The following is a 22,798-nucleotide window of genomic DNA, read 5'->3' as shown; positions in this document are numbered from 1 at the left end:
CTGACTGGCAGTGGGAAAGACAGTTGAGAGAAGCTGGAGCCTCACTAAGGACGGGTGGGAGCATGAAGTGACGGAGCTGCCATGCCAGCAGTCTGTGAGATCCTCAGGTCAGATCACCACCCAGCTCAACAGTGATGCTTGTAGATATGCCCCCAGGGAGACTGAAATATATGCTCACACAGGACTTACGCTTGAAGTCTGTAACAGCATTACCTGCTAGGGCACTGTGTGGGCTCCTCATGTGTCCCTGTGACACACACTTGAGGCAGAATTTATTTTGGCTCATGGTGTGGAGGGTAAGGCTCATCGTGCTGAGGTCCATAGTGGCTGGGGTTCTGCTTTTGGCTGCAGCTCAGTCTGTCACATTTTAGTTGATCAGGAAACAGAGCTCACCTGAAGTAGACCTGGACTATAACCAAAAGAGCTGGTATCCCATCTCTGAAGGCCAAACCTCCCATCCCAAAGGTCTCTCGACATCTCTGAGTGGTGCCACCAGGTAGGAAGCAGGTGCTCAAACACACGTTGCCAGAGGACATCTTAGATCCAAACCATAATTGGCCCCAATTGGATTAAATCCAACTGTCCATCAACGAATGGCAGAGGGAAAAATCTCTGGTCTAGGATGTTGTTTAGCTTTTAAAAGAAGGGAGTCTGCATGCTGGACAATGTAAGTGGAACTTGAGAAACAGCACGCAAAGGGACAAGCAGGATGAGAATGATCTAGACTGTAAGGTTCAATCTTACAGAGATTGTCCAGAACAGATACAACGTAACCGGACAGAGCACATGTTGGTTTAGCCTGGTGGGGTTAGGGAGTGAGTGATAACAGACCTGGGATCTTCTCCTTCCCTTCACCTTATTTTATGTTTCTATCCTTTGAGAATCTCATCACGTATCTATGCATACAATTCTACGATGCCTCCTCCAACCTCGTGTCCTCAATGTTCTCCCTTATGACCCACTGGATCCAGTTACTGTGCCTATATACACAGGGTGTTGAGCCATTCGCAGAAGCTTAGGCAACCTAGGAGAGCCCACACCATTGAAGAAAATGGGTTCTTATGCCCTCAGTGCCAACAGCTCTCAGCCATGGGTAGGACCTTGTGACTACCCACTCCCACTCCTGTGCAAGCCAGAATTCTGACTGGCTTGATTGTGTGCACATCTTATATAAGCACCTATGGCTGCTATGTTCATGAGTGTAGCATATCCAGAAGTGGTTTTTTTGTTTTGGTGTGTGTGTGTGTGTGTGTGTGTGTGTGTGTGTGTGTGTGTGTCTGTGTCTGTGTCTGTGTTTTAATTTGAAACAGGGTCTTTCTATGTAGCCAAGGCTGGCCTTGAAAGTGTAGCAAGCCTCTTACCTTAGACATCTAAGTGCTGTATATGATTACAGGCATGCACCACCATGTCTGGCTAAGAAAATGGAATTTCTTAAATATCTAATATTTTTTCCATATTCATATTTTATTTTATTTTCCTCTCTCTTTCTCTGTCTCTCTGTCTCTGTCTTTGTCTCTCCTACACAAAGACTCACTCTATAGTCCAGGTTGGTCTCAAACTCAGGATCCTCCTGCCTCAGCCTCCCCAGTGCTGGGTTAGGTCTGAGTCACACACACTTGTTTGGGGAAAGGTTTCTTTGTAGAACACGAAAGTTCACTGGAATCAGTGGTGATGGTCTTTCAGCTAAACCCACATCACTGCGTGTTATCAGACAGCAGAAGGAAAGATGTTCGGTGTCAGGAGGTTGACTTCTTGAAAGTCCCCAGGGATTGACTAGTGAGTTCCAGAGAAGTTGATAGAGAAGTTGGTAGTGCCTGTTAGGAGATGGTGGCAGGGCTCAGAAACAGTCTGTGGGCACAATGCCTACCTCAGGTGCCCATTGGAAGCTACAGCCAGACCAGCATCAGCAGATCAGCAGATTAAGACTTTTGTGGGAGCCCCTGAGAAACACTCCCTTTCTAGTTTGATTCTGTTGCTGTATCAAACACCATGACGAAAAGCAACTTAGGCGGAGAAAGGATTTGTCTCCGTTTATTTATTTTTTTCCTTTATTTTTTTTTTTTTCGGAGCTGGGGACTGAACCCAGGGCCTTGCGCTTGCTAGGCAAGCGCTCTACCACTGAGCTAAATCCCCAACCCCGATTTGTCTCCGTTTAAAGCTTACTGTTTGTGGTCTATTATCAAGTGAAGTCAAGTCAGGAAGCCGAAGCAAAAACCATTGAGGAATACTGCTTGCTGGCTTGCTCTATATAGCCCAGGACTGCCTTCCTAGGGAATGGTGCCACCCACACTGTGCCTTTCCACATTGATTAACGATCCAGACAATCCCTCATAGACATGCTCACAGGCCAATCTGATCCAGATAATCCCTCAGTGGGGATTCCTTTCTCAGGTGACTCTAGGCTGCATCAAAGTTAAAGCAAACGAGAACACCACCCAAGAAGACAGGGGCTTTACAGGGAGCTGGGTTGGCAGTGGAAGACAAGAGCTGTCTGAATGCAGCTATTGTTGGTTTAACCAAAGCCCCATCTAAATCACAGCTCATTAACACACGGGATAACCAGCACGCAGACAAAAATAGAACCTGCTTCCACGGGGAGCAAACTAGCTCAGGGTAACCGGTCCAGTTTGCAAAGAGGGGTGGGGAAAGAGCAGATTGTGAACTGGTGCTGGGTATCTGAGCAGGTTATACCTGAGGACAGACAAAAGGAAGGTCTGTTCAAAACTCTTTTGAGGACACTCCTCCAGGTGGCTGAAGACCCAGCTCCCCATGGCCCTTTCTATGCTAGGGTTCCTTCCTGAAGAGGACAAACTCTTTCTGTGATGCTGTAGATGACATGAAATGTTTACCTTCCAAATGTGTAGCTTATGTCTACCCCCCTGGGTCTCATCTTACCATCTAGCATTTGTCCAACCGCCCTTTCTAAAGTAAAATTCCCTCTCTACCACCTGCCTCCACTGAGTCTTCTTGTTCCTTTTCCTTACACTGCTGGTCACTCTCTGGAAGGATCTTGTTTCCTCGGCACTGAGCCAGTAGGCCTTGGGGAATCTTTTACTCTCTCCATGTTAGGGCATACGAGGGCAGAGAGAAGGCATGTGGACACTGATAAACTACGTGGGGTCTCACTGTTCATACAGTCTTTTTTTTTTTTTTTTTGGTTCTTTTTTTCAGAGCTGGGGACCGAACCCAGGGCCTTGCGCTTCCTAGGTAAGCGCTCTACCACTGAGCTAAATCCCCAACCCCTCATACAGTCTTATATTCTGACTGCTTTCCTACTCGATCCGTCACACTAAGCTTACCATGTAAACTCCTGTTGTGTTATGCCCCGTGCCACACATTAGGTGTTTTACACTTGAGCTGAATTTCTCTACTGGCATCGAGATCCACATCCACTTTGCAATTCAGTCTAAGGCCTGTCGGATCTAAAATGGAACGCATGTCTGGCCCCATTAATGGGGTCAAGAGCCTGTGACTAGAGAGGCCACAGACCCTAGGGGAAAACTGAACATGATTGTTCTACTAAATGGACTCTTGAGGATGTGTTGCTACACCCAGAGACCCTCTGCAGAGAAGCTTCTGTTCACAGGGAATGGCAACTGACACAGAGGCCCAGACTGGCGAGTGCTCAGAGTAACAGGCTGTGGAGTGCTTAGCCTTAAATTGATGTACATAGAACACCCGTCCTCAGCACTTCAGGTTCTTCCCCAAGAGCGGGCAGAAGGATCTAAGAGCCGGAGATGATGGATAGCTTCGAGGAAATGGTTTTCTACGCAAAAAGGGCAGCTGCACATAAGAACCCACAGCGATTACGACAGCAGGCGCAAAGCCTGGGCAAACTCAAGCCAGACACAATCCTAGCATGGACAGTGGAGGGCATGAAATCCCACCTCTAGCTGAGGAGCCATTGGCACTTGGAAGTTACAGGGAGAGGAGGAGTTGGTTTTCTTTAATGTGACCTGTGGTGGGGTGACCACACTCCCGAACAGGTCCTGTTCTCAAGACAGTTGGGCAACACAAATTGGACTTAATGGGGTTTAGAAGAAAAAGAGGAGGAGGAGAAAGAAGAGGAGGATGAGAAGGAAGAGGAAAAGGAGGAAGAAGAGGAGGAAGAGAAAGGGGAGAGGAGGAGGAAGAGAAGGAGGAAGAGGAAGAGGAAGGAAAGGAAAGGAAGAGGAGGAGGAAGAGGAGGAAGAGAAAGGGGAGAGGACGGGCTGGGGATTTAGCTCAGTGGTAGAGCGCTTACCTAGGAAGCACAAGGCCCTGGGTTCGGTCCCCAGCTCCGAAAAAAAAAAAGAACCAAAAAAAAAAAAAAAAAGAAAGAAAAAAAAGGGGAGAGGAGGAAGAGAAGTAGGAGGAAGAGTAAGAAGAGGAGGAGGAAGAGAGGTAGGAAGAGGAGGAAGAGAAAGGGGAGAGGAGAAGGAGGAGGAAGAGGGAGAGGAAGAGGAGGAGGAAGAGAAAGGGGAGGTAGAAGAAGAGGAGGAGGAGGAAGAGGAGGGAGAGGAAGAGGAGGAAGAGGAAGAAAAAGGGGAGAAGGAGGAAAAAGAGGAGAAGGAAGAGGAATGAGGGGGAGGAGGAGGAGACAATGGCCATGATAATCACTAGGATGGGTAGGGTAGGTCTAGGAGGAGATGGGGGTAGGGATTGAATAGGATTATATACATTATATTAAACTATCAAAGAATTAATGAAACTATTATTAAAACCATTCCATACTTCTAAGAAGGAGACAAAAAATATTCATTAAGCAGTTACTATGCTAAGCACTGTGCTTCCAAGCTTATTGGCCTGAGCTATGACCCACTGATAATGCTGGCTGAATGTCTAGCCAAGCCGTAGCTTTTCATTATCAAGTTACAAAATTATAAAAATGTTCAATTTTCATCCCTTAGCAGCATTTTCTCCATATAGATCTGTCACATGTCCTAAATCTGCTTTGAGTATAAAAGCATGTGTGTGTGTGTGTGTGTACGTGTGGTGTTTGGACATGTCTGTCAGTGTGTTCACAAGTATGGGTGCGTGTGTGCATGCAGGTACGCATGCTCACTTGTATACATATATGTGGAGACTTGAAGGTGACATCAGACGTCTTCCCTGGACTGTATTTTATGTCTTTATGGAGGCAGGATCTCTCCATGGAATCCAGAGCTCCCTGCTGGGCTAGTGTAGTTAGCCAACTTGCTCGAGAGAATCTCTTAAGGACTGGGAGTGGAGGTGGCCACCATGCTTGCCTAACTTCTGCATGGCTTCTGAGAATATAAACTCTGTGTCTATATGCTTACTCAGCAAGTGCTGTATCCAGGGTACCATCACCCCAATCAAGGGTTAGTTAATATTTCCTATTGGCTATTTTTTTTCTTTTTCTTTGGAGCTGGGGATCAAACCCAGGGCCTTGCGCTTGCTAGGCAAGCACTCTACCACTGAGCTAAATCCCCAACCCCCCTATTGGCTATTTTTAATATACGAATATTTTGACCTTTAAAAATAAAACCTATGCTTAATTAAGTGTGTGTAGTGGATGGGGTTCACACCTGCCACACCCTGTGTGCTAATGTCACTTGGATATTGGTTCTTGACTGTCTGGCTTGACCCTAAGGGTGGTACCCTCTGAGCCATCTCTCCAGCCCTTTGATCTTGTGAGTTGCAACACTGAAGTCTTAATATGGTAGTGTGCTCTCTTTTGTTTACACTGACTCTCCTCTTTTCCAAAGACACTGGCATCCCCTCCCCTTTATTTTCTACACATATGGTTGGGGAGGAGTGGCGTTTTCTCTTGGCATCTGTCTTCCTGTTTCCTGCTGTCTTTCTCCCTCTCCCCCTCCCCTCCCCCTTCCCCTCTTAGCGTACCTGTAAAGTTACATTAACATCTGCTCATGGCCTGAGTCCTTTGGACCTGATGCAAGAACTCTGTGTAGATCAGCATTTTAGACTCCAAACTCCCAGACAGCTAACTTCCATCAAAACAGCTTGATGCGTGCGGGCACTTAGTGGATATTCTCAGTAACGACGCCTGGATTTTCAGATCATTTGGGAGTTTCTCTTTTAGATTTTGCTTGCTCCTGGGTTTCTTTCTTGGGAAGTATTCCTGGGAACTCTCGAGACTGGGCTTCCAGTGGGCAAGGTGTGCTTCCTCTTAGTACACGAGCCCATTCATGCTCATCTGTCTTGTTCTTAGGCTCTTGGTCTTTTTTGGTCCATAAATACCTTCAAGGACAGATGAGAATTGTCCTTTTGCCTATCATTAAAGCCAAATGTCAGGGAGGAATTGGGCCAGGTTTGATGGAAAGTAATAGATAATGCCCCCATATTGACAAAGCAAGTCTATTAAAAGAGACCGCTTTCAGGGCCAGGTTCCTGGCAAAGGGCTGTGCATACTTGACTATGTACCCCGTTACAATGTTTCAAGTGGTTGAGTGGGAAGCAGAGACCATCTACCCTGTTACAATGTTTCAAGTGACTGAGTAAAGAGCACATGCAAGGGGGGGCTGGGGGGGTGGAGGTGGGGAACATCTACCCTGCTACAATGTTTCAAGTGACTGAGTAGAGAGCAGAGACCCATTACAATGTTTTAAGTGACTGAGTCGTTACAATGTTTCAAGTGATGGAGTGAAAAGCAGAGACCATCTATCCAGTTACAATGTATCAAGTGACCAGTCAAGATCACACAAGCGGGGGTGGGAGTGGAGGTGGAGGTGGGGGACATCTACCCTGTTACAATGTATCAAATGACTGAGTAGCAAGCTCAAGGACAGTTGCTTGGGTTTTGCCCCCTAGTGTCACTTTTCCGAGTCTGTTTAAGCATTTCATGCATACAAAGTGAAATGACATGGCTAGGAAAATGATTCCCAAAACAAAACACTGTAAGTTGTAAAAGAGCATCATTAACGAGGACCATGCCAATAGCAAGATGGCAGACCACCCAAAGAACAGCGCTTAGAAGAACAGTGACCTCAGACTTTTCAAAGAACAGTTTCGTAAAAAGGAACTTTAGAGACTTTCCTCTCGGTTCATATAGGATATGTGATATAAAGAGAGAAGGTATTGGAAAGGTGAGCTCCCCTTGTAGGGCACAGAGAGAGGGGGAAAAGGCAGAGAGGAGGTGATTTTCCAACTGGGCATTGAAAGGGCAACACCACGCATGGCCTAACAGGTCCTGGAGTCTGAGAAGCGGTGTTGAATGATGTGACTCTGCCCTGGCCCTCTCTTCATGAGTATTTGGAAGCATCCTCCAGTGCCACGGTCAGAGGGGTAAGACAGAAATGGCTTGCTTGTTAACAAATGAATGGCCGACCCCACCTTACCTGTGACTTGTTTAGTGTCTTATTTTGCTCAACATCTGGACAGTGTTTAATACCCTTGGAAGGAAGTCTCAGTCTTCCTTTTTTAAATACCTTTGTCCATCCATCCTCCTTCCTTTCCTTCTATTACATGTACTCCCAAAGGTATAAAGACATTGGCCATATAACAGAATGCATTTTCATGACCCTATAACCTAACTTCAACAACCACCCAATCACACGTACACATATATATTACATATAAACACACATATTACATCATAGTGTGTGTATATCAATGTCTATGTAAATTATGGCAAACCCACCTCTGTTAGCATTTCATCAGTAAATCCAAACAAGACTTAAAAACATGTGTTCTTCGGAAGAGACACATGGATCTCCATCTTGAAATGTATGTATTCCATACCTCTGATGATCTCAGACCAAAAGGACTGCCAGAGTAACTCAATTCTAGGTTCCTGTGTACAAATGTCTACTGATCCTCTCCCACACAGTGATCAAACTTTAGAAACAATGACGAGGCAGGAGCCGCTTGGACAATGAACAGCGCTATATAAAGTCAGTGTGTGTTTAGAGGAAAGCTCTCAAATGATGGCAGACTTCAGACAAGGTCTTTATCCTCCAGAACCACCTATGTGTTTCTCAGAGCCTCAGACTTCAGACACAGATATAGTCACGATGATCATGGTCTTTTTTATCTTTATTTTTTTAGGTTTCTCTTTTCTTTTCTTTTCTTTTCTTTTCTTTTCTTTTCTTTTCTTTCCTTCCTTCCTTCCTTCCTTCCTTCCTTCCTTCCTTTCTAATCTTTTTTTTGGAGACAGGGTCTCATTATATAGCCCCGGGTGTACTAGAACTCACTGTGCAGACCAGGCTGGCCTTGAACTCACAGAGATCTGCTTGCCTCTGCCTCCCTAGTGCTGGCAGGAAAGGATTAAAGGCATGTGCTGCCATGCCTGGCAGGTGTCCATAGTGTGTGTGTGTGTGTGTGTGTGTGTGTGTGTGTGTGTGTGTGTTTGAGACAGGATCTCTCTACTTATCCTTGGCTGTTCTGGAAGTCACTATGTGGCCAGGCAACTGAACTGCTATTCATCTGAAATGCAGTTTTCATGGATGAGCAGAGCCTGGTTTGGTAGATTCTGGGCCAAATGGGAAGAACATACAGTTCTCATTGTCTCATTGTCTTTGGATATTTATTTTCTTTCTGACCCCAAATCTTGTCATCCTGAGAGGGTGTGGTCAAGCTCAGGGCAGGTCTGTGGCTTCCTGTGAATGGCTTTGGTCCAAGCATCCATTATCAATGGTGTCTTCTATTGGTTTATACAGCCAGTTTTCTTGATTCCAGTAGTATCTCTCTTTGCTTCCTTTGTACATTGGATTTTTTTCTGGATTCCATGTATACTAGTTATTTCCTCATTGCTTTGACCACAGTGCTTGTTAGAAATGCCTCAAGGGAGGAGAGATTTATTTTGGCTCAGTCTCTCAGAGGTTCAGCCCAGCGTGGTAGGAAAGTGAAGCTCTGTTCATGGCGGCGGGGTATGTAGTGGAGGTTGTTCATACCATGGCAGACCAGGAAAACAGGAGCCAGGGGTCCCTATAACCTATGAAGGCCCATGCCCAATGACCTATTGCCTTGACCTCAGAAAGTACCATGTCTTTCCTAAAGTTCACCATCAGCTGGGGAACAAAGGCTCACACTGTGCCGGTATAGGGGACAAGTCAGACTCAGAGCACAGCAATGTTATTTTCTCTCCTCTTCATTCATTCTCTTTGAGGTGGCCGGGGACCTCTTATCATGACTTCCTGAGACAAGGTGTACGGCAGGCAGTATTTTTGATATCTTAAATGTCTGAAAATGTCTTTATCCTCTTTCTCCAATAATTATTTTGATAGCCTTGGAATGAAGTTGAGGATAGTTCTCCTCCAGGTTCTCAGGTCATTCAGTTCGTTATTGTGCTATTGTTATTAGTTTTATTATTATGCTTTCAGCATGATTGGCAGGAATTCTGAAGTCCTTGTGAATCCTTAAGTGGCTTATTTCTTCTCTTTGGTGGTTTGCAGGAGAGTAGAGCATTTGAGATTACAGCAGATGGCACATCTGTGAATGTTTTGTTTCTATCATTCTATCATACTGAGGGATGCTTTTAACTTGGAAGTTCACGTGTTCAGTTCTGGGAATCTTTCCTACAGTATTTACTTGATCATTTATTCTCTTGTATTTTCTTTTTATTTTTTTCTGGAACTTTTCCTGGACTGCTAGATTTCTGGGGACTATTCTCATATTTTAATGTCTCATCTTGATTTTTCTGTACTTTTTATGGAGGGGGTTATTTCCTTTCTCTCTCTCTCTCTCTCTCTCTCTCTCTCTCTCTCTCTCTCTCTCTCCCATCATGACAAAATACATACAGTTATAAAACCATTTAACCTCCTTTTTAAGTACACAGTTCAGGGGCACTGGCCACATCCACTTTGTTGAGGGTGTCTGTCACCCTGTCTATCTAGATTTTCAGAATTTTAGCCATTTTCAGGATGGAATCTCCATATTGTTAAACAGCCCTCCATTTCTCCTCTCAAACTCCCAGTGGCTCCTGCCCTATTGTCTGCCAGTATGGATCCAACTGCTTTAGGTCCTCTCTATAGTGGAGCGTCGTGAGGATGAAGCTTATCAATGGCTGGGCAGTCGGTGGCATGACTGGATGTGGTGGCCATCATTTTTCTTGGGGACTCCTATGATGGTAACTATTGATCGTCAACCCCTCATAGCATCCAAGATTGATCAAGGAGACAGAACCTTTGGGAATATCTGTAAGGAAGTTTCTAGATCAGTTTAATTGAGAGGTATCGTGAGAATTCTGGAATTTTTGGCTTCTTTAAAAAACACAGAAATATTGTAAGATTGTGTTCATTTTACCACAATGGAGATGTGGGGCTGCTTCACAGCACCTGCAGACTATGATTTGCCTCGTGCTCTAGCAGAGGCAGGGTTTTGCCAGATTCTATCAAGATTCCATGATGGTGTGATATTTGGAATTCTGGGAACTTTTTAGAGAGTATATAAATACTAGACCGCCCAATAGGCAGGGTGGGTTTTTGGTTATCCTGGGGGGAGGGCTGGTTGTGGTTTGATAGTATTTATGCTTAAAGAAGAAACAAGAAGAAAGAAAGTAGACTCAGCTCTCTCTCTGTCTCTCTGTCTCTCTCTGTCTCTGTTTCTCTCTCTCTGTCTCTGTCTGTCTCTCTGTCTCTGTCTCTCTGTCTCTCTCTCTGTCTCTCTGTATCTCTCTGTCTCTGTTTCTCTCTCTCTGTCTCTCTCTCTCTCTCTCTCTCTCTCTCTCTCTCTCTCTCTCTCTCCTTTCTCTCCTACCTAGTGTCTAGTGTTAGGGGATGAAACTGGGGTGGGGTAAAGGGTGGGAAGAAGATCCACAAAGTAGCAAAGACCAGCTGCAGAGACCGGAAGACTAACCCTAACAGTAGGCAGCGTTTCCTCATGGGCTGGGGTCCTGCACTGCATTTAAACAAGAGCAAGCTGAGGGTTGGGCTTTGGCTGCTCTTTGCTTCCTGGCTGTAGCCACAGTGTGATCCTTCCCATCCTAGCTTCTCCTCCATGAGCGATGTGTCTTCCAACTGGGAGCCACAATAAGCCCCTCTTTCCATAGATTATGCTCGTAAGGTATTGGTTGTAGTAACTAAGATCAGTTCGTAACACAATTCCACACTTTAGTTTTTGAACTTGGAGAGACGTTCCCCTGTCTCCTCCCTGGTTGCCAGATCCCTTGATCAGTGAAGCTTACCAATGGCTGGGCAGCCGGTGGCATGACTGGATGTGGGGGCCATCATTTCTCTGGGGGACTCCTATGATGATAACTATGGATTGTCAATCCTGATAGTATCCAGGATTGACCGATGAGATAGAACCCTTGGCAGGTCTGTAAGGAAGTTTCTAGATCAGTTTAATTGATCCCTTGATCAGTGAAGTGGGAGTAAGAGCCTCCTGTTGAACACAGCGAGTTCCCATTAGTCTCATTTTCAGGTGGCTCCCTGACTCTACTCTCTGCACTGACCTGTGTCTGGACATGTTCTGCTTAATGCTACTGGGAAGCAAATCCTTTTTCTGACAGTTACTGAGGACGTAGTTGCCTGGCATCATAGGAGTGGTAATGGTTCCTTTATGTCTTCTGGCTCCCTCCCCCTTTCTAAAAGATTTGCTTATATTTTTACATGTATGAAACTTTTGCCTGCATGTTCATCTATGCCCCAGGGGAGTGCCTGGCACCTTTGGAATCCAAACGAGGTGTCAGATAATCTGGAACTGGATTTGTAGGGAGTCGTGAACGGCCACATGGGTTCTGAAAATTGAGCTACCGCCCTCGCAAAAGCAACCACCGAGCCCTCTCTCTAGCTCCCTATCCACTTCTGGAACGTACTTTCAAAGACTCCTCCTGTCTTCAGCCCTACCATTTAAAAAATTGCCTTCAAAGGCAATATATTTGTCAACACTTCTAGTTTCTGACTCTTTCTTAGGGTTTTACAGGGAAATTTGACTTTTTTCTCCTTGGCCACTCTGTAGGATTTAGGTCTCAAGGTCGCACAATGCATACAGTCAGTTGGTGCTAAACCATCCCTGTATCTCTCGGTTCCCTGCATTCTCACTTTGTCTTGGGCACTGACGGCTTTCCTCTACCAGCATTTGAAGCGGGTTCACATCAGAGGAAGAAAAACAAGAATGTTCATCATTTTGCATGGAGATGAAGTCTTCCTCTCTCATGAGTGTATGTTTGCTTTAACATTTACCTTTAGGCTGCAGGAAATATTTATTCAGGAGGCATGTCACTGCTGTCATTAATATCAGATTTGCTGGTCACAAAGCAAAACAGAGAAATTTCTATTGGGAAAGGTAATACCTTACGTCTCTGGTCTATAGACACCACCACTACCACCACCATCATCACCATCATCACCACCATCATCACCATCATCATCATCACCATCATCACCACCATCATCACCATCACCATCACCACCACCACCACCATCATCATCATCACCACCACCACCACCATCACCACCATCATCATCACCATCATCACCACCATCATCACCATCATCATCATCACCACCATCACCATCACCACCATCACCACTATCATCACCACCATCACCACCATCACCACCATCATCATCACCACCACCACCACCATCATCACCACCATCACCACCATCATCACCACCATCACCACCATCATCACCACCATCACCACCATCCTGACCACGATCCTGACCAGCACCATCACAATAGTCAATACTGTCACCAGCATCACGAACAGCATGGTACTGCCTTCTGCTTGCATTCTGGGTAGTAAATGGAAATGTTTAAATGTTTATCTTTTAATCTCCACAAGTACACTTTGACTAAGTGCCATTACAGCCTCAAATCTCACAGGGTTAAAAAACCCCAAGCTCGAGAAAGGCTGAGATACTTAGATGGAGCCATAAACAGCCAGCAGCACTGCTCGAACCTCACAGGAGTCTGCAGAGAGGCTCTGGAGGTTTGAGAGAGGGGTTCTGGTGAAAGACGCTTGCAAACCCTCCCGTCAGAAGCCACAGACTGTTCTGTGTCCGTGACTGCAGTGGCCATTTAGATCAGCTGTAGAACTTAATGCCTCAGGATGTCAGGAAGGCTGGAGGCTTAGTGTAGACACACCTCCAGCCTTCTGAGTCAGACGCCAAATTCTCCTTATAGCACCAATGAGGACCTCATGGCTTCCTGATCTACAGACACAGAGAGACCTTGCTGGCCTTCTCGAGCTGAAACAAAGGAAGCTTCTGGTGCCTGGGGAAGGTCTACCATAGAAATATTTGTTGACTTGGCAAGCATTCTTTCTCCAGGGCTGAGGAAGTTTGGGGCTCCTTTCCACTGGGTTGGGCGGAAATAAAATGGAGGCTGTAGAGTGAAACCTGAGAACCAGCCTGTGCTCTGTTTGCCAAGCTGTGTGCCCTGGTGCATGGCTGCACCTGCATTGAGGAAGGCGCTGTATTCAAGTTCATGTGGAAACGCAGTGTGGGTTAGTGCAGGTTAGCACGGGTTAGCACGGGTTAGTGTGTGTTAGCCTGGGTTAGTGCAGGTTAGCAGTACCTCCTTTTAGAGGGGAATTCTTGGGGTATATCTGGTGGGTACTGATTCTTTTTCCCAATTGAAACATTTTCTCCTTGAGGGAGGAGGGAGAATCAGGGATTTTCAGTGATGCAGCTACCTTTGAGTCATCCCTACTCCTGTAAGTCCTCCTTTATTCCTCTAAGTAACTCCTCCCCTTACTCCTGTGAGTAACTCCTCCCTTTACTCCTGTGAGAGAGTCCTTCCTTACTCCTGTAAACCCTCCCCTTACTCCTGTAAATCCTCCCCTTACTCCTGTAAATCCTACCTTTGCTTCTGTAACTCCTCCCCTTATTCCTGTAAGTAACTCCTCCCCTTACTCCTGTGAGTAACTCCCCTCTTTACTCCTGTGAGAGAGTCCTCCCCTACTCCTGTAAATAAGTCCTCTTCTTACTCCTGTAAATCCTCCCTTTACTCCTGTAAGTCCTCTCCTTACTCCTGTGAGTAACTCCTCCCTTACTCCTATGAGTAACTCCTCTCCTTACTCCTATGAGTAAGTCCTCCCCTACTCCTGTAAGTCCTCACTTTACTCCTGTAAGTCCTCCCCTTACTCCTGTGAGTAACTCTTCCCTTACTCCTGTGAGTAGCTCCTCCCTTACTCTTGTAACTCCTTCCCTTACTGTAAGTCCTCCCCTTGCTCCTGTAAGTCCTCCCTCTTCTCCTGTGAGTAACTCCTCCCTTACTCCCATAAATAACTCCTTCCTTTACTCCTGTATGTAACCCCAAATAAACTCAATGACTCACCAAGCTACCCCTGGATGGAATTATCTCTTTTGTCTGTCACTGGTGCCCTGTCTGCGGAAAACAGACATCTGTTCTTGTCACCCCATGAAGAATCACACAGCAAAAACCCTCCAAGATGAATACAGGTTACAAATCCCTTTTTCATCGGACTGAGAATTTCCATGCTCCTGCCACATGATGGTGGGATGCTAAGCCCTTCCGCAGCACCGTTATTGTCTGTGTCTTACCTGCGGGGTGTTGTGTCATTAACCCAGGACTCCCTGGTTCCACATGGGTGTAGGAAGAACACACATCCCCACAGCTTGGACGCTCTTCTGGGTGTTTTCAGTGTAGTTTTATCCTCAACTACCTACTCCAACACACAGTTCTACGCTGTAGGACGCTCCTCGGGCATAGCTTTATAACACAGGCACTGATTGTTTTGACATTGCTCACTTTCTTTTTCATTAACCATTTTGGGAACTGGTTGTTATTTGCAGCATATAGATATGTGTATGTCAACTTCTGCTATAGGGCATATTATTTATTACAATGTATCCCTGTTATTACTTGTGGTCAACTTGGCATGGCCTAGAATCACATGAGGGAGTCTCAACTGGGGAAGTACCCAGATCCATTTGGCCTGTGGGTGTGTCTGTGGGGAAGTGTCTTGGTTGTTATTCGATGTAGGAGGGCCCAGCACTTTGTAGGTGTCATCATCCCTAGGCAGGTCTTAGGCCCTGTAGGAAAGTTCCCATAGCATGAGCCAGGGAGAGCCATCAGACAGCACTCCTCCATGGGCCTTGCCTTTGGGTTCCTACCTTGAGTTTCTGCCCTGACCCCACTCAGTGATAGATGATGACCTGGAAATCAAAGCCAAATAATCCTTTTGGATCATTTGCTGTGTTTTATCACAGCAACAGAGATGAAGCTGTGACAGACTTGAACGGCTCTGTTTTTAGAGGAGGGGGAGGATCGTGAATTACAAGCTGAAATAAGCCTTTTCTTCCCACGTTGTCTTGGGTCAGAACGTTTTTATCACAGAAACAGAAAGCAAATGAGTAGGACGCTATTGGAGCCTGGGATAAGTCAGTTCAGGGGGAGAAAGCCTTACAGCATTGCTGGGCGTTTGCATTTGGGTTCTTTTTATCAATGCTCTACATCTCCAAATCACCATGGCCCTTAGAGATGCTCCCCAACAGTCCCGAATATTTTTATGGGGACCGTGTAGCTCCTAGCCGAGATCCCCAGACCTATAGCTGAATTGTCACACATTTATAGACGAGTGAGACTGGAACACAGCCCTAAACCTTGTGCATCTGGAACAGGATTGGACAATTGCTGTTACGGTTTGAATACAGTGTCTCATCAACTCCCATGTTCAAATTCAGTCCCCATTACCAGTTATCAGGAGGCTGTGCTTTTAGAAGGTGACCGGGGCGTTACCCTCATGAGTGGATGAATCCAGTCATAAGATCAAAGATGAGAATTCATGAGAGCGGATCTATTCAAGCCAGTCCATCTGGGGTCTACTTTACTCTCTGTACTCTTATGATGTCATACCAGCCAGAAGGCATGATGTCGCTAGATATGCGCCTTTGGCCTTGGAATAAATGAAATTCCTGTCCCTTTTCAACAACTCACATACTCAGGACTCTCACCAGTCCCCTGCATTTCTTCCTCTCCACCCTTTGGAATCATTGTATCGAAATGTGTCAAGCTCCCACTGGAAAGAGAAGCGGCTTCCACGGCTTCCTGTACTTTTCAGAGGAGCAACAGCAAGTGTTTGGGAGATGCTGTTTACAATTTTGCCTTCAATTGTGTTGGTATTCTGCTTGTTTCCATACATGAAATACGATATCTCCAGATGCCACATCTACCCATCTGTGTAATGCTTGCTGCACACGTGGGGTAATACCGCAGGCTTAACATGATTGGCCTGACTTATTTTGTTAATGTACACACACCAGGTACAATGCCTCTGACCCGTAAACCCAGCAACTCACGAGGTCAAGGCTGGAGGGTTGTAAGTTCAAAACTAGCCTGGGCTAGAACGTGAAACTCTGCCTCAAAACACTACGACCAGCACAGCTACCAACAAACTCCGAGCCCCAAAACAAACAAACAAAACAACAAAATGGAGCTGGCTCAGTGGGTGAAGCTGTTACTGCATAAGCCGGAAGACCGGAGTTCAATCCCCAGAACCCACGTAAAGGCAGATGGAGGAAGCAGCTCGGCAGTGTTGTCTTCTGACCTCTATATACAAGTGGGGGCAGGAGCTCTTCCACTTGTACCCCCCTATACACATGTACCCCCTCCCAACACGCACCCATACACCCACATGCGCACCCACACACAGGAACCCCCCCACACCCACACAAACAAATGATAAGACTAAAATGAAGTTAAAACCCCAAACTGAAGCAAACAACAGCAGGGCACCCCAACACCCCTCCCCTGCTCTCTCTTCAGAAGAGCAACCAAAACTTTTTAAAACAAACAAAAACAAAAAAACTCAGAAGTTTCCCAAAGCGTTTTGTGTCTGACAGTCAGCCGGGGTCATGCTGTAAAGCCATTGAGAAAAGCTTGGGGGATGAAGGGATTAGGTAGAGAAGCCCTGTCCCCCAGGATACCCCAGCCACTACAAGCTGGAGTGGTGGCTGATTTGGGACCAGGGAGGGGGAAAGCCTTCCGTACTGCTTTTTCCTAAGCAGCGTTGGGGAAGGGCAAATTAGCTGCTTCATGAATAAGCGGGAATGGAATGCGGGCATCAGTGCCAGCTTGAGACTCTGCCGCTGGGAGAGTCTGGCAGCCCACAACTCCTCTAGACTCTCTGAAAATAAAAACAGACCCGGGATCCGATACTCGGGGAGGAAGGAGGTGCCGGAGTCTGCTGGTTGATCTTACAGAAACTGGTGCGATAGAACTTCCGCTTCCGGGACTTTGAAACAGGAGCAAACTGGACAGGTGAAGCCATCAACCCTGCCTTCATGCATGCGCTCATTTTGGAGTATTTCCTGAGATTATCTACGCGTCAGATTCTCTTGTGGCTGCTTCCGCAGGGCCTACTAGTAAACAGACAAATAACCCTGCCCTCAGAGAGCCTGCAGGCTGTGTTAAGGAGGGGACCGAGATAACGGACATATTAAAAAGCAAAAATGAGGTGGCCCAGCCAGTGGAAGCACCTGCTGTGCAAGCCTGGTGACCCGAGTAGAAAGGTGGAAGATGACAGGGAAGTCACTCTACAGAGTCGTCCTCTGACTCCCACTCCTGGGCTGTTGGTGCTCCCCCAAATAAAAACGTAAAAGTCTTTGAAGTGCTTTGCACTATAGGGACCAGTACCTACAGTTTGGGAAGGGCTTTGGTTTTAAACTTTTAAACAGGTCTCGCGAAGTGACACTTGAACAAAAAATTATTTGCGGCTGCTGCTGCTGCTACTGCTCCTCCTCCTGCTGCTGCTGCAATACTTGGCATCATTCTAGGCACACCACATTTATCAAATTAATACTTACAATCTCCCAGAAATATGGCCACAACAATTCCCATTATACAAAGAAAACCAAGGTACAGAGATCTGCACTGATTTCTGGACGCCATAGGGCTTGCACGTGGTAAGACTGGGATTTGAACCGTGCGCTGCACACTTGCATGCTGGTGCAGACAGCCAGGTTTGGGGAAAGGCAGTGAGTGGGTGCCAACGGAATCTTTGCTGTACCCAGGAGAGGCTTTGCCAGTGGGGGGGGGGCATACCTGCAGGCTTTGGAACCTTAGCCCACTTGAAGGAGACCTCTCTTCGGTGGAAGTTGTATTAGTTAGCTGCAGGAGAGCCTTGGGGGAGGGAACACACAACTTCTGCAACGGCCGGGGTTGTCCCAGGGCAGTGTCTGGGTGAGTTTCACTCTGCCACCATGGCAGGACCAGCTGCTCCAGTCAATAAGGGAGGAGCTGGTTGCTGGGAGCATTGAAGAAGGTGGCAGAGCTGAGCCCCAGGGCATACATGGCTCTATAGAGGAATCGTCAAATGCACTGGCCGGAGACTCTGGGGTAGGAACGAATGGTAGAGAGGTTCCTGGGAAAGTCAGACAAGGTCTGAGTGCAGCAAAATGGGGACAGATTAGGACAAACTGAGGGAGAGAGCAAGCAGGCCTTTCCCTTTTGAGAAGAGCACAGGGTACAATCAAGAAAGTCCTATGGTGGTGTCCTGGGTGGTAGCCCGCAGAGAGCTGGAGGGCTGGCGCCAAAGAGAGCCAAGGTAGGGGTTGCTGGGTGTAGCAAGAAACAGGAAGGAACTTTGACCCTAGGGAAAACATGCTGGGTCGGGGGTGGAGGGTTGGGCAAGCTCAGGGAGGAGCTGTGGGAATCTCCTGAGGGGCTCGGAGAGGAAGTGCCCAGTTCACTGTACAGAAAGAACTTGCAAACATAGAGGCAGCTTTGGGCACTGGAGGGCAGGGGCACCCAGTGTGGCCACTCGTGGGATGCAGCAGGACACAGAACCTGCAGGCTCAGAGCATGGGGGTGCACTGTGGCTTGTCAGGGCGAGAGTGTTGAAGTTCTAGGAAAGCAGTGGGAGTAGGAGAAGCCGAGCGTCCAATGAACTTGGAGGTGGGAGCGTTGGAGCAGAGAAGCGCAAAGTTGGGTCTGGGGAAGGCTTGGTTAGCGCTGACGGTCCTGGGAAAAGCATGGAAAGGCAGCACCGCCCTTTGCAGTTGCCTTTGGTCACAACCCAACTCACCATGATAGAGAAGACTAAGGCCACGATGTTGATCGGGTACGCTGGGCAGAAACATGAAACAATGGAGAGCCACAGATAGTTACTGGGCGCAGGCATGTCCTCCTCGGTCTTGTCATCTTCTGTATTGACTTCTGGGCTGCTACTGTCCAGAGCTCCCTTAGAGTCTGAGCGGGAAGCATACTGAGACATGGGCGAAGTCGGTGACACCGGGAGGGACGAGGAGCGCACCGTTCGCGCAGCTTGGGGCTCTGGCTGTCGGTTCATGGCGAGCAGAGAGGCTCTGAAAAGCTTGCAGCTCCGGGCTCAAGGGAGATGAGACTTCACTCTTACTGCGTAGGTCAGTCCTCTGCCTGCACGCGGCTGGGCTCAGGGACTTAGGCCAAGAGCCAGGAGCCTCCCCATAAGAGGGAGGGAGGGAGAAAGCAAGTGGGGGAGGGGGAGGGAGCCGGTCACCCTGGGAGGCCGAGGAGCGGCTGACACGCTGAGTTCCCTCGCAGGTAGAGACCCTTCTGTGGATGCATGAACCCACTCACACTGAGAAGTTTGCAAGTAAGAGTTCAGGGAAGGAGGGAGCAAGACCTTTTAAGTTTTAAGTCTGCAAAGGACCATCTCACCTTTTAAAATATCACCGAATGTAAATCATTAGAAGGAATGAGATTCTCCCATCCAGCTGATAAAACATTTTATATTCCACTTCTTTCACCTCCCAGGAGACACAGGAGACTGAAATCTCTCTACTTCGTGGCCCAGAGGAAGACTCCCAGGTGGTTTTGGCTGGTACAAACATCCTGGACAGACAGATGGGGTAAAAAGAGAGAAGGATTCACTTTGGCCCTAGGGCAAAGAAAGCAGCGAATGTTAGGATGAAAACTATCCCTAAGAAAATCACTCTGCCCAGATGGAGCTTGGTTGTAGGAAAGAAAGTCCCCATCACCTAACCCAATTTCTGCATTTGAAAAAGGCGGGGTCATGCTCCCTGCCTCCCCTGGAAATAGCAAGGAAGTCATTTGATTGAACATTGAACCAGGCTCAATATGTGCTCAATAAATGTTACCAATTTTCAGGATTCTGCTTTCTTAGAATAGAAGTGATTAGACCGCCTCTCAGACCCAGGATTCACTGCTACAGATATTTCCTCTGAAATCCAGATATTCAGAGCTTGGTAGGACCATAAAAATAATAATAACCCCAACACACCTTGTTTCCAAAGCAATTACATCACCATCCTCAAAGGTATTAATCATTCATTGTGGTAGCTTTCTCAGAATGTGAACGTCTTTGTCTAGGATGCTCTTGCTTACAGCATGGTGGCATGGGGTCATACCTATTTGGGTGTGATTACCTGTTTATTGAGAGAGAGAGAGAGAGAGAGAGAGAGAGAGAGAGAGAGAGAGAGAGACAGAGAAATCATATTTTTTGACTCCTTGTATTAGTATGAGGGACAGCACCCAGTGCAAGCTTGCTGGATGAACACTTAGATAAAATGGTCCTTTCTTCTTCATCTTCTCTTCTCTATTTTGCTTGGTTAACTGAATTTGGGTAAACCAAAAGATTGAATTCAGTCTTCCTATGTTCTATTAATCAATCAATCAATCAATCAATCAATCTATCTATCTATCTATAGATATATATGTATATAAAGACACACACACACACACACACACACACACACACACACACACCCACCCACCCTAGAATGGCCCCCTATGTGCAGCAATCCTTCTGCCTCAACATCCCATGTGCTGGGATTATATGTGTACTAGCACACCCAGCCTTCCATGTGGCTTTTATCATGGCTGTTCCCTTTGCCTAGAATATTCTTCTCAGACAGCCTTGCTTTATCTGTCAGTTTAGTCAGGTCTTACCAGCAGTAGGTCCAGTCACTGTTTGGTGACGTTTTATTAACATAGCTATTTTATGTGTGAGGGTCACAATGCTCACTTATGGTGTGCTGTTTTATGTGCATGTCCAGCATTTAGTTTTATGCTTGCGTGTGTGTGTGTGTGTGTGTGTGTGTGAGTGAGAGAGAGAAAGAGAGAGAGAGAGAGAGAGAGAGAGAGAGAGAGAGAGAGAGAGAGAAGAAACAGCCCTGATGGAGTGAACCAAAGAGCATCGAAAAACGGATCTCCAGTCTGAGGCAGTTCCGTATCTAGAAATCTATATTTTGGGTGCCTGAGAAATTAGTATTTCTGAAAACTCTCTGCTATAAATGAGGCACTCTCTCCAATCCTAACACCACCTCTGGATTTTTAGGTCTTAGCCTTGGATCTTCAGTCTGGAGATTTCCCTCCCTCGAGATCTGCCTCAGAACCTGCTTCTCAAGGCTCAACCTCAACTGTTTCTGTTTATTTCCCCAGCCTCTCCCAGGTTAGTCCATTCCTCTTTTCCCATATTTCAGCTGCATTGACTTTTCCTCCTCATCAAACACAGCTCCTTTCCTACCCTATAGTCTCTCCCGGCCTGGTGCCCCACCCCACCCTGGGCTCCATGGCTCCGTCTCCTTCAGACCCTCATGGACTCCCTCTTCAGAGGGGACTATCTTATCCTACACACACTCTCTCTTGTTACTCTCCACTTCATTAACTTTGTTTACTTCCTTCATCTAAGTTGTCGCAATTGGATACTTTCTTTCCTCCTTTCCTTGACTGTTATGTTGGTCTCTCCAGCTAGAAAGGAAGTTCCACAGAGCAGACCTTGTTCTTTCTTCCTCTTTGGTGGACCTTGATTCTCTTGCACCCAGGACAGCACCCAGACCATAGCAAGCACACAGTAGATAATTCATTGAGTGAATCCGAGTGTATTTAATCATCCAAGTCAGGTGCTTGGAGACTCCATTCTTCTCTTTCAGCCTCTCCGAGGGCTATTCATCAAACCCTATCGATTCTGCCTCAAACAGGACTCTTCAGCCTGTCCTCTGTCTTTCTTTGCTACAGTTGGTGTCCTGGTCCTGGCTTTGAAGAACAGTGGGAAGACTCCATGGTACCCATTCTGTGATCTGAGGGTGGTTAATTTCCTGGTGCGACCAAACTCAAGGTTTAGATGACAAGTGGAATTTTACTTTTCAAGCTCACCAACTCCGCCATCAGATCTAACCCACTAGCACCAGCTAGGGAAATACAAAGAAACAAAGAGGTTGTTGCCTCTCCCAGGCAACTGTCTAGTTTACCAGCTTTATCAAACATCGAATGAGTGATTCCTGTATGCACACAACGAATTCTTTATACCACCAACTCATTGAATCCCTACAGCTTGAAAAAAGATTTATGTGTGTGTGTATGTGTGTGTGTGTGTGTGTGTGTGTGTGTTTGTCTGCCTATGTGCATGTATGGATACCTGTGTGTGTACGACACAGAGGAGGTGTTGGATCCCTTGCAGGGGTTGGGGGTGGAACTGGAGCTACAGGTGGATGTGAGCTGTCCCATGTGAGTGCTGGGAACAGAACTGGTGTCCTCTACCAGAGCAGCAAGTGCTCCTAACTGCTGGAACCTCTCCCCAGCTCCTGTCCCTGAGCCTTCCATTAGGTAGACGGTTAGATGTCCATTTCACAAATGTGAAAATCTAGGATAACTTAGGTAAGAAGTCTCATGTAGGGTGTAGGGGTTGTAAGAAGGGTTAAGGTATTTTCTCCAGCATTTGATGGGCATGTTTGAAGCTTGGTGGTACTGCTCTCGTCTTCTTAGGGAGGGTGGATTAAGAGCTCGTTGGCTGGTGGAAAGTGTAGCAGTGAAACTGTAATGACTTGAAACATTTAAAACGAAATTGAGAAGCAAGTGACTCACACCAGAAAATATAATGTATACAGCGCGGATTCTTGAGGGATACACATTAGACCACTCAGCTGGGCTTTCCAGGTCTAATTTCCTCGCTGCTAATTTTCTTCTGAGAGCTCAGCTTGGTGCT

General features: G+C 46.7%; 1 protein-coding gene and 1 long non-coding RNA gene across 2 annotated transcripts in view; one reads left to right on the top strand and one right to left on the bottom strand.

Moving 5' to 3' along the window:
* Positions 1 to 19,222, bottom strand: part of Tmem233 (transmembrane protein 233) — a 41,188-nt gene extending 21,966 nt beyond the window's left edge. Inside the window, 1 exon segment of the mRNA NM_001398920.1 lies at positions 18,899 to 19,222. Coding sequence (NP_001385849.1) covers positions 18,899 to 19,162 — 264 coding nt within the window. The 5' untranslated portion in view covers positions 19,163 to 19,222.
* On the top strand, positions 17,934 to 22,108 carry LOC102547467 (uncharacterized). The gene is made up of 5 exons (XR_005492046.2): positions 17,934 to 18,210; positions 19,049 to 19,235; positions 19,609 to 19,703; positions 21,152 to 21,265; positions 21,832 to 22,108. It is a non-coding gene; the product is annotated as an uncharacterized LOC102547467 (long non-coding RNA).
* Positions 22,109 to 22,798: the final 690 nt, after the last annotated feature.

The sequence above is a fragment of the Rattus norvegicus genome, chromosome 12 (genome assembly GCF_036323735.1).
Source record: "Rattus norvegicus strain BN/NHsdMcwi chromosome 12, GRCr8, whole genome shotgun sequence".
Classification (NCBI taxonomy): domain Eukaryota; kingdom Metazoa; phylum Chordata; class Mammalia; order Rodentia; family Muridae; genus Rattus; species Rattus norvegicus.
The sequence above is the reverse complement of the archived record's forward strand: the minus strand, read 5'-3'. Positions and strand labels throughout refer to the sequence as shown.